Source organism: Tarenaya hassleriana, unplaced genomic scaffold, assembly GCF_000463585.1.
Source record: "Tarenaya hassleriana unplaced genomic scaffold, ASM46358v1 Cleome474, whole genome shotgun sequence".
NCBI lineage: Eukaryota > Viridiplantae > Streptophyta > Magnoliopsida > Brassicales > Cleomaceae > Tarenaya > Tarenaya hassleriana.
The window spans coordinates 831-12147 of NW_010967435.1; the positions used below are offsets into that span (position 1 = coordinate 831).

General features: G+C 35.8%; 3 protein-coding genes across 4 annotated transcripts; 1 reads left to right on the forward strand and 2 right to left on the reverse strand.

The window, feature by feature from the left end:
• The first annotated feature begins 277 nt into the window (after positions 1–277).
• Positions 278–3145, forward strand: LOC104825591 (probable ADP-ribosylation factor GTPase-activating protein AGD11). Of its 2 annotated transcripts, none has more exons than XM_010557948.1 (11): positions 278–484; positions 579–631; positions 770–911; positions 1011–1106; positions 1223–1307; positions 1437–1512; positions 1610–1773; positions 1862–2063; positions 2155–2271; positions 2381–2476; positions 2743–3145. In XM_010557948.1, exons 3-11 carry the CDS (start codon positions 869–871, stop codon positions 3022–3024), a joined length of 1161 nt encoding a protein of 386 aa, XP_010556250.1. In that variant the 5' UTR covers positions 278–484; positions 579–631; positions 770–868; the 3' UTR covers positions 3025–3145. The 2 variants fall into 2 exon arrangements, with proteins under 2 accessions (XP_010556250.1, XP_010556251.1); XM_010557949.1 differs by having other exon boundaries at positions 1023–1106.
• A 2629-nt stretch (positions 3146–5774) lies between these two features.
• Positions 5775–7340, reverse strand: LOC104825592 (uncharacterized protein At5g39865-like). Its single transcript, XM_010557951.1, has one exon. It carries the CDS (start codon positions 7010–7012, stop codon positions 6176–6178), a length of 837 nt encoding a protein of 278 aa, XP_010556253.1. The 5' UTR covers positions 7013–7340; the 3' UTR covers positions 5775–6175.
• A 1903-nt stretch (positions 7341–9243) lies between these two features.
• Positions 9244–10576, reverse strand: LOC104825593 (reactive oxygen species modulator 1-like). The gene is made up of 3 exons (XM_010557952.1): positions 10441–10576; positions 10031–10068; positions 9244–9549 (listed from the first exon to the last, which is right to left on the reverse strand). Exons 1-3 carry the CDS (start codon positions 10511–10513, stop codon positions 9436–9438), a joined length of 225 nt encoding a protein of 74 aa, XP_010556254.1. The 5' UTR covers positions 10514–10576; the 3' UTR covers positions 9244–9435.
• Positions 10577–11317: the final 741 nt, after the last annotated feature.

Consider the following 11317-nt stretch of genomic DNA (forward strand, 5'->3'; position numbering starts at 1 on the left):
TATATTTATAAGTTTTGACCCTAACTTTTTCGGGCGGACTTCTGTGACATCCCTACCTATTTTATAATATTTTGGAAAGTCCTCGTTGATCTTCTTTGGCAGAAATGAATCGTTAGAGCTAAAAGTCAATGGTTTGACTTATTATTTATGATTTATTTTTTTTATATGAACAAAATTTAAAAATAAATGTAAACACTTTGACTTATTTTAGTCTTGTCCAAATTTAAAAATGAACGAGAAGGGACTAAAGTTTCTGTTTCGAAAAAGAAAACAAAAGGGAAAATCCATATTTCGTTCTCTGATGCGCCCGTCACATTCCATAGAGAATCATCTCGTGCTCGTCTCTCTTTCCGACAAAAAGAGAAAAAACAGAGACCGAACCCAAGGTTGTTCTTTCTCCTCTCCTTGCCAGCAGCAACCTAAATTCCCAGACAAGATCCTTTTCCGCTTGATTCCATTTGATTTGCCTTTAATTTGGATCCCGGTAATTACACCGATTTAAATTTCTTTCTTTTTGTTTTTGTTCTTCCTCTCTGGAAATTCGGTTGATCTCATGGATTTTTTTTCCGGGTTTTCAGTTGCAGGAGGCTCAATGGTTTGGATTTCCTTATTTGGGCTTTCCTTGAATTCGGTACTAACCCAAATCAGAGGATTCAACCTTCACGGAACCCTTTAAATCCCTCTTCTATTTGTTTAATTTCTCGTTGTTGCAATTCGATTTCATTATTTTAATTAGTTTTTTTTTTTGCAATTTTTATGCCATTTTCAGGAAATGTCGTAAAATTTTGATATTTGATCGAACAAGCCCTTATGAACCTGGTGTTCCATTTTTTTTTTCTCTGAGGCGTGATCTTTTAGAGGTTCTGTAATGTCTTGCGGACAAGAAAACGTCGATCCCTTCGAAGTTTCTGGTAACGTTTGAATGTCATTATGTGATATTGAAGACAGATTCTGTTGCATAATTTGGGGTTATTTTGACATGTTTATGAACGTTTTGATCATATGAATAGTTTCAACCATAGGTTCAGATGCTTGCTTGTACGATCTTTTGTGTTCAGAAACACCCAGATGGGGTCCTCAGACGGATCTGCACGCAGTTTCTTGCGGTAATTTTCTAGTTTTTTTTTTCCAAAATGGATCAAGATTTTCCCGGAAAATTCTTGTGAATTTCACCCTTGAAGTTGTATAGCCGAGAAAATATTTGAAACTTTGTTTGACTCAGATCCGAGGGAGAAGTTGGAGAACATGATGAGGCAATGTGGAAACAAATACTGTGCGGACTGTGGATCTACCGATCCTAAATGGGTGTAAGTGTCAATTCTGTCTGAAATGTACGCGTTCATATCGAATGCGTGCGCGTATGTATATATCCGTCTGTTCGAATGTATGTCAGTCTGTATGTGTGTATGTAGACTGATGCATTTCATGGATATCAGATCGTTTAGTATAGGCGTGTTTATCTGCATAAAGTGTTCGGGTGTACACAGAAGTCTTGGAGTTCATATATCAAAGGTAACGGACATCTTCTTGAGCGTTGATGATGTTTTGGTCTCCGCATCAATCAGACGAAAGCATCTTACGATGTTTTTGCCTTTCAAACCGACCACAGGTTCTATCGGTGAAACTGGACGAATGGACGGATGAACAGGTGGATATGCTGATGGGTTTCGGGGGAAATGAAGCCGTAAACAAAAAGTTTGAAGCTTGCATCCCCAACAATATCAAGAAACCGAAACCAGATTCGCCTATTGAGGAGCGTTCTGATTTCATTAGGTAAAACTGTTAGCCTATTCTACACGAATCAATGCCATACAAGACGTTCGTGGGGATGAAATTTTGATCTTGGTTCTTGAATATTCAGACGAAAATACGAGCAGCAACAATTTATGGACCCTAATGACGGTGCTTCATGCCCTTATCATCCCGGGAGAAGAACCTCGTCATCCTCATTGAATTCTTCGTCAAGCCACCGTTCTACCAAAAACCGAATTGGTCATTCATTCCGGAATAGCTGGGGAAGAAGAGATTCTGATCACAAGGGCCCGAAAAAGAGCCAATCCATGGTAACCGTTCTACACGTTTCGAGACTGTAAACCTTTTACATGACGTGATACGGGTTTACGGATATTGTTACTCTTACTGGAATGTTTATAGGCGGGTATGATCGAATTTGTCGGGTTGATAAAGGTTAATGTGGTAAAAGGCACCAATCTTGCTGTTCGAGACGTGATGACCAGCGATCCTTATGTCAAACTCGCTCTCGGGCAACAGGTGAGAACCAATTCCCCCAAATCCTCAGCCAATCTTCTTACCTATCATCAGTTTCTCGTTTTCTATATTACGTTAACCAAAATTTCTCGGTACCCTCCTTTTTATGCAGTTCGTGAAGACTCGGGTCATAAAGAACAACTTGAATCCGGTGTGGAACGAGACGCTGATGCTTTCAATCCCCGACCACATGCCTCCCCTCAGAGTGGTAAGTTTAACTAGTGTTCAAGAATTCACCAGGAATACCTAACCAAACCGAACAATGTCAAAAGAGAATTAAATGCATCTAGTGACAATATGTTAGTATCCCACGTAGATCGAGTATGAGATTGGTCCATGTCCGTCTCCGAATAAACCAACTTTTTTCCGGGCGAGTTCTACCCACGGCCTATTCTCCAACCCCCGAATACCCGAGTTCTGCATTTTCTTCGTACGGTTTTTCGCACCTGAAGCTTTTGCGGTACGAATATGCAGCTCGTGTACGATAAGGACACTTTCTCGACAGACGACTTCATGGGAGAAGCCGAGATAGATATCCAACCGTTGGTAAGCGCGGCAAAAGCATACGAGACGTCGAACATAAGGGAATCGATGCAGCTGGGGAGCTGGGTGGCGAGCAAGGAGAATACGCTGGTGAGTGACAGTATAATCTCTCTGGTAGAAGGGAAGGTAAAACAGGACATAACTCTTAGGCTTCAGAAAGTGGAGAGAGGTGTTCTTGAGATAGAGCTCGAGTGTGTTCCTCTCACTCAATGATATATATCTGATTTCGAGAGGAAAGACGCTGTCTTCTGCTCTGTCCTTTGTGGTTTCAAGAGTTTTACCAAAGCGATTCTTTTGGAGGAATGCAATATTATGATTCTATAGTTTTTTTTAATTAAATTTTTCATTTTTTTCTAATAATATTTTTGGCAAACTAAACTTACTATATTCGAATTGCACACAACACAATCTTATCGAAATAAAAAAAAATCATATAAAATGTTAGCAATTTATCAATCGATACCAAATTATGAATTGATATAAACCAAATCAGAATTCGAAACCTAATTTGGATAATTTAACCCGTGAAACGCAGTATAAAACGTCTGTCTTATCCTGAGTTTGGGTCTTAAGTTTGGGAGGGAGTTTTTACCTCGGCCCAGGATACCGATAATCTGGGAAAAGAAAATCAGAATCCGAAATTTGTAAACTAGTGTATATGATATAAGTAATGGGGTAAATGTTAAAAAAACGAAAAGTAGGAGGGTTAAACAAAAGTAATAAACCAACAAGGAGGGGGAGGGGCTTTCTCAAAAATTCCCCTCAAGTGTTTATCTTGTTTTGTTGGCTGATTTTTGCCCTTTAATTAAATATTGATTCTTGCTTCAATGAAAAATAGTTAGGTGAATGGATATGGAAATGGAGTATGAATAAAGTGAAGAAAATGGACCGTGCAACCACAACAACACACTCATTGACGAAAAGGCCTTTAGATTTCTTGGTTATGGTTATGAATGGTGATGATGTTTTCCCTCACTTTTAACACTAATCATTGTTCATTCTTTTGTTTTTTTTTTATTATTTTATGGAATGAGAAAAATTAGAGAGGGCTGTTTTAAGAATCGGTTAAGAATTTTAACGATTCATTTCAGAAACAGTTAGAAATTAGTATCGTATATTATTCGGTTTAATATGATATGGTTTTGCTAAATAAATACAAGGTTTTATAATAAAACAATTTGTAACTGTGTTTCTCTGTTACACAAATGAATTTTAATGAATCTTATTAGGTACGTTCATTTAAGTGGCACACAAACAATATGACTAGTAAGTATTAATATTTAATACATTTTTATTTTAAAAAAAAAACCGAAATATTATTTGATATTTTTCGAACTAAATCGTTTCGTTTCCAAGTCATTCGATATCCTTAATTTTGTACCGTTCAAATTGTTTTTTATGCAGAACCGCAATATAGAGACCAATCATTAAAAAAAATTATATATTTATGTACATATTGAATTATAAGTGAACATACATATTAGGTTAAAAATGAAAAAGCATATTACTATGACTATTAAACATGAAATGAAAACTAACATATTTATAAAGAAATGCTGAAATATATTTTACAAAAAGAAAAGAGAAATCGGATCGAATATATACCTTTTACCAAAAAAAAAGAAAAGAAAAGAGAAATCGAAAAAATAATGCACACAAATAAAACATCTCTCGACCAAAATACAAGAATGGATGGTTAAACTGATAAAAGATAAGGTAAAACTATTTCACAATACATGTTAGATTCTCCATTTGAAAAAATACATTTATCTTAGTGTTTTCGACCTTCTATAAGATATAGTTACACCAAAGTTTTGTTAAATTTTCGGATTATAAAAAAAATTATTAAGAAAAACTATTGCACTACTATTTATGATTATGACAAGAAATCTTCTCACTAACCATTTAACAAAAAATCATATTTAGATTGCGAACTTCCAAAGTACATCGAAACTGTTAGATTATAAGATTTAAATCCCATATTTCTCATTTCGTTTTGGTTTTAGTTTAGTTATTTTCAGATTCATTTTTTTTTATTTTGAAAACAATTATATTCATTTAACGTTTAATTTAAATTAGAATAAATTCAAATTTCATTAGAGAAATTTTTTTTAAAAAAATCATTTTCATTTTCATTGGATATTTTCGCTATTTTTATTCAATTTTAATTTAGTTTAAGAATAAACATACCGAATCATTTTTAAATCATATCGAATTCAGATCTTATTTTATTTGATTAAGTTCTATTCTATTTTACATATTCCATCTTACTTGTAACTTAACCATGAACTCTTATTTTACAATGTCACTAGTTATTCAATTTGATCGCCATTGGTACATGCTAACGTAATTCATTGTAACGGAAAAAAAAGTACCACCAAAGGTAAGTGCTCAAAATTGTAGAAAACGCCGTGACTTGCATAATTTGGATAATTCAACCGATAAAATGGGATCGGAAAGTGTCTATCGCATATCGAGTTCGAACCTCAAATTGGAAATGAGTGCATGACTTATTCCCAATCCCAAGATTAGTTTGGATCTCGGTACAAAATATCCGGTTAATAAAAAAGAGCAACAAAAAGGTTATTAGAAAACACCAAGACAGATGAATTGGCATCAACACCTAATAATACGAGGGATCGAATAATAAGCTGAGGGATCTGCGTTTTGATATTTGATTCGGTTTTTTGAGTTTTATAAAAATATATACCAATCGATTATTATTTGATATTCGATTCGGTTTTTGTTAAAAAAAATTAATTTTTCTTAAAAAAAATTATTTTTTGGGTTTTTTAATAGTCGGTTTGCTTCGATTCCGGAAAATTCTATTTTCTAAAAAAAATTAATGTTAAAATATTTTAGACAATTCCGGTTTGAAAACGGTACCACATTTTTCGGTTCGGTACGGTTCCAAAAGACCACCGTAGATGAAACAACACTTAATCGGCTGACACAGAGTATAATAGACCCAATTATTCATTTTCTTAATATCATCAAACCATATTAGTTGCTACGGAGTTATAAGCACACTAATATTTACAAATCAGAATACAAGAAAGAACAGAGTTGTCTCAGTGACACCAAACACAGACAAAGCAGAAATGCTTGCTATATAACCCATTTCGGCATTTTGATTTCAACATTAATAGCCAAAGCTGCTAAAAAACCCCTAAGCTAATGATCATCAAACGGTCTCGTACCGATGATCACAACTCTATACATGGACAGCGAAAACAAAACGCTTCGGATCCAAAAGAGTTTTTTGGGTTCCGGCATTGTAGGACATAGTTGCCGACCACAATGAAAACACACCTGTTTTTCTCTTCTTTCTTGTTTTTTGGGCTTATTTTCCTGGATTGATCCCTCAGTTGTAGCAATCCGGGCATCGTATCAAGCCATTCTCATTACATTCTGGGCATCTCTTGATCGTACCTTCGTCCTCGTCAAACACTTTCTTGCCCCCGCTACAATTCAAGCACGGCATGAATCTCACGTCCCCACAGCTTTGACACACGAACCCAGGTTGTCTAACTGGGAGCCCTTCGAGGATCTTGGCTAGATCCCCAGTCTCGAACAATCCCTTGATCACATCGGCACCACCCACATGCTTCCCTCTGATGAACACCTGAGGCAATGTCACATTCTTCTCGCCCATCACACTCTGCAACTCTTTCCTGCACGCAGAATCCATGGAGACATCCCGCTCATCGACCAAAACCCTAAACCCTCTAAATATCATCCGTACCGCATAGCAGTCCTCGTAAGTTCGCCTAATTCCTCGTAAACTAGTGAAATACACCACGATCCTATCCTCTGTTCCCGGAAGTTGAATCGACGAGCAGTTCAAGTTCGAAGACGGGGGCATTCTTGAATCAGGTACCTGAATCTTCCCCGATTTCGTCTTTGCAAGCGTTGATTGTGACTCTGTTGAGTTCGATTTCGAGGATCTTGAGCCTTCGAATAATCTACAGAGGCTCTTGACCTTTCCTTTGAGGGAATTCCCCATCGATTCCATCGGGCTGTAGAATTTGGTAACGCGCGTGGTACGATTGAGAGACGGATTAAGGTAGTAACGAGATTTAGAATTTGACTCCGCTGGTCTTGCGTGAATCGTAAACGATTGGTTAAAGAATGTCGATGAAGCAGTCGAGGATTTCGTCTTCTCCAAGAAGACCATGTTATTATCAGTCAATCCCGCCATTGAACTCAACTCGCTAAACACAGAAGAATCAAAAGATTCCGACGACTCTTAGGGTTTCAGAAAACCTAAAATTCGAACAAAGATTCTCAGCTAATTCAGAAAAAAAAAAAATCAAAACCCTAGAATCAAAGCGAAATGAAAAACCACAGGAAGCCCCTCCCAAGAAAGCAGATAGAAAGAGAAAAGAAAAAAAACAAGATCCTCACCGACTAATCACAAAAAAGATTACCGAAGAAGATCGCGGAAGAAAATGAACAGGAGAACGTGGGATTCTGATCGTGGAATGATTGATTTTCTCTGGTTATGAACAAAGAAGAAGATGGAAGAAGGAGAGAAAATGCAGAGGAGCTGTTTTGGAATCGGCGTCTTTGGGTTTTAAACCGAATGTTTCCTGACATTTTTATTTTTATTTTTATTTTGTGCTTTTTTTAAAAAAAAATTAACTTCACTTTTTTAAATAAGTTTGAATTGCTCTTTTTCCCGTTGAGACAATAATCTGACTTTTGTCGTTTAGCTCTCTCTTCGCGAGGAAATCAGTTTTTAGTACGTGAGCCGTGTTTTTGACCGTTTAGGTTCGGTAACTGGTATTTTTTTTTTTGGATGACATTGGGAACTCTATCCTACATTCCTTCGGGTTGGACTTTCGTCGCAGATTTGAGAAAACCCTAAGCCCATACACATGAGTCTGCAACACATACGTGAGAGGTAAATCAACCCACAGACTGACATGCGAGCAGGTCAGAGGAATTGAGGCGATGAGGGATCGAACCCCCCACCTCATGGGCGCCACCCCATACTCCCAACCACCTGACCTAGGGTTTTTCCCTTCGGTAACTAGTTTATTATAAAACATTTTTATCATTCGTCTCAAATATTTTTTTTATAAAGGTTGATTCTATTAATGATCTAAATTATATAATAGAGAAGATTTGGTTAAGAAGTCGATTATTCATTTCCTTTCAAATCATGTATATGGTGATTTACCAAATGTAGAGATGTCCATCTTGTGATGATCTATTGATTGTATATCTAATTGCAGAAATGATATGTTCAATTCCATAAATGCGGAGGAGGGGACAATTTAACTGCTCTAAAGGTAGACTATCTCCGGACCTAGGGATTAGTTGAACCGAAGACTCGGTAAATCCTAACTTCCTTCACACGCGCTTTCAAAAGAAAGATGTAAAGGGATATTAAAAAAATAGATGATCTACGTTACATAGACCACATAAAGGAGTCATCGGAATACCCCGCATGTCTGGGATGCGTTGCTTAAACCAAACTGCACCGTACCATGGCACATTGTGCGCGGGGTTGCGAAACCCTTTCCAAACAGCCTTAACGGAAAAGGAAATCACGGGCGTACCATGGTCGGATCAAAGACGAAGTTCGATGGATTGATTGAGCTGGACATTGACTAGATGAAGGGGTAGTTCGATGGAGGACTATCACCTGCAGATATTTGTGATGCATGGACTCCGCGGTGCATTAATAAGGTACCTTGGTACTTGGGGGCCATCGCAACTTGGTGTTCTGATACATGCTAAGCGGCCAAGGTGTCGGATGCTTTCCGAAAACACGGGATGGATTCCTCATGGACAGACCTAGAGAAATATTTAGAAGGGGGCACAATCTAATTTTAATATTCTATATGGGGGCATTTAGTAAATATATTTAAAATTTTATAAATTTTATAAAGAAACTTAATATGTTTTTATGAAATCACTTGGGATACATTTTTTAAAATTTTAATTTATCATGGTATTATAAAATCTGGGATTGTTCAAATTTAATATTTCATGAAATTTATAGTGATAATTATTCATAATTAAATATAATTATTATTACATTAAATTTAATATTCTTATTTTTTGTCATTTTTGCACAATCATCCTACCGCATTTTATCTTATGTCCAAAACAATCATCAATTGAAAGCATCCTACAAAATCATGCATGGGTTGTATCATTTAATAATAGTTTTCCATGTAAAAATCTTTTAATGGTATTCTTATATTTTAGTCTAGTTTTTTTATTCTTTTTATATATTAATTGAATAATTTGATCATAATTATTATTCTTCGGAATTTATAGACTAATGGGTTTGGGTGGAGTCTCAAATTGTCTGAGGAGGTAGCTTTTGGTTATGTTTTTTTTAAACATGTGTATTCTTTTATTTTTTGTTTTTGTAATCTTTTGTATAAATATTCTCCCAAGTCATAAAAATTAACCTTGATCCAAAACAAAAATCCTATCAAATAGAATAAAAAACTGGAAAATTCATCCATTCAAGAATCTTTATAGACAAAAAAAAAAACATCCTATAGAAACAAAGATCACTCCCACCAGGCAGATCTCTCTACCCAATAAGACTATATGGAACACAAACTCTAATACTATGTTTCACAAAGCAAAAGAGGATAATCAGTAAGATTTTCCACAGTGTATCAAGCTGCCAGTCCCGAGGAAGAGCCCGAAAATAGCTGCGCTGCCGAGAGTCGTTTGCCCTATGTATCTGATTTTCATAAGTCCCGGGACCTGCAACGAGTCGGACAAAAATGATTATAATGCTGAAACACACCTATGCATCTATGGTAACCAATTTTTATTGCCAACACATTACATAACACCAAAAACTAAAGAAACCAGGGGCTTGCTTGTTCTAGGATTACCAGACCTCAAGGCAAATTAGCAATGAAATTGTGACATATTTACACAAGTGCCATCAGTAAAGGAGCTCAAAGTAAAGCACTCATGGATATCATCAAGAACCAAAATCAACTCAAATCTGGCAGTTCAACTGGTGAAACGGATGCAAAATGTTTGTCACACCCCGAGTTTGAACCTCAAATTTAGGGAGAGGCGTATATTCCAAATTACATAGTTTATTCTCGACCCCAAGATTCATCTGTAACTTGGTTCAGAATACTCGATTACCGATAAAAAGAGAGTTCAATTTAACATCTCGATGATTAAAAGACGAAAGAGATGAAGTAGAAAACACTTAAAAACATGTTACCTTGTATCTAATTGCCTCGTATGTTCCATAGACAGCACCTGAAACCAGAAAAAAAAAGCAAAATATTTCTTTTAAAATAATCGATTCCAACATCATCACTGAATCTTCAACTATCAATGTCCAGGAGAAAAAACTCAGCCTAAAAAAGCGACAAATCATCCATGTTTGAGGAAAACACGTTAAACATAATCCCCAGAATCTAAAAATTCTTCAATCGAATCAATACTCTGTATCTGAGACCACAAGTTGGAATTAGAATGCCAGATAAACCGAATTCGAGCAAAATGAAGAAACCATCATTGTGAATGATCCAATTATCGACATAGATTTGAACTGATAGCCCATGATTAGGGTTTACCGAGTAAACGCCGATAACAGAAATCCGACGGAGGCAAAGACAGATTACATACCAACAGCGCCGCCGACAGCGCCGCCGACGGCAACTCCGGCAGTTACACGAGCCAAACAGCTATCTCTCGCCATCTCCAGATCAATTCGTGTTCTATCTATGGGCACAGTATGTTGTGTGGAGATTTTAGGTTTGGCTTGTTAGTCAAGAACCAATCGAACAAAATTAGACCGATATTAACCGAATCAGATTCGAGTCGAACTGAATCGAATTAATTAAACCGGTCTATGCACATATTCGACACGTAAGCTCACACTTCACCACTTCTGGTTTGCAATCGGTTATTAACACCGGTTGGTGATACCGGTGACAAAAATATTCGAATTTCGGATATTAGTCTCGATTCGAGAGTTGAATATCGAAAAATCGGATATCTATCTTTTTTTTTGTTGATAATATGTGATTTGTCAAGGGTGGATTCGGATATTTATCTTATAATAAGATAGAGATCAGATTGGATAATTAGTCTCGATTGCAATTCAGATTTATGTTTCAGATTGGATAATTATCTACAGATATTCGAATAATAGAAAAATAATAATATATTTTTTTAATTATTAGAAAAATATAAAGATATCTGTCAATATATAATTATTATTTTCTTTGTTTAGATAAAAAATATCTAGATATACTTATTTTTTAATATAAATATTTTTTAATAATTTTATAAATCATTGGTATGTAATGTATCGATTTTTTTAGTTTTTGGACCAAGACAAATCATAGATTTATGGTGTACCTTTCATGGATTATTAGACCAAGTAGTCTAGTACATTTGTTAGGGGATACTTAGGCTAAAATTTTTGGAGAACATAAGATTAGTCATTGACCGCTAAGATATTTTTATTAATTGAAACATTATACTATTTTAGCCTACA

Excerpts from the sequence above, each read along its gene's own strand:
- LOC104825593 (XM_010557952.1), bottom strand. The coding sequence starts at position 10,513 with ATGGCGAGAGATAGCTGTTTGGCTCGTGTAACTGCCGGAGTTGCCGTC. Across the intron at positions 10,069-10,440 it reads CGCTGTCGGCGGCGCTGTTG|GTGCTGTCTATGGAACATAC; the intron begins GTATGTAATCTG and ends TTCTGGTTTCAG. Across the intron at positions 9,550-10,030 it reads ACGAGGCAATTAGATACAAG|GTCCCGGGACTTATGAAAAT; the intron begins GTAACATGTTTT and ends GACTCGTTGCAG.
- LOC104825592 (XM_010557951.1), bottom strand. The coding sequence starts at position 7,012 with ATGGCGGGATTGACTGATAATAACATGGTCTTCTTGGAGAAGACGAAA.
- LOC104825591 (XM_010557948.1), top strand. The coding sequence starts at position 869 with ATGTCTTGCGGACAAGAAAACGTCGATCCCTTCGAAGTTTCTG. Across the intron at positions 1,308-1,436 it reads TCTACCGATCCTAAATGGGT|ATCGTTTAGTATAGGCGTGT; the intron begins GTAAGTGTCAAT and ends CATGGATATCAG. Across the intron at positions 1,513-1,609 it reads TTGGAGTTCATATATCAAAG|GTTCTATCGGTGAAACTGGA; the intron begins GTAACGGACATC and ends AACCGACCACAG.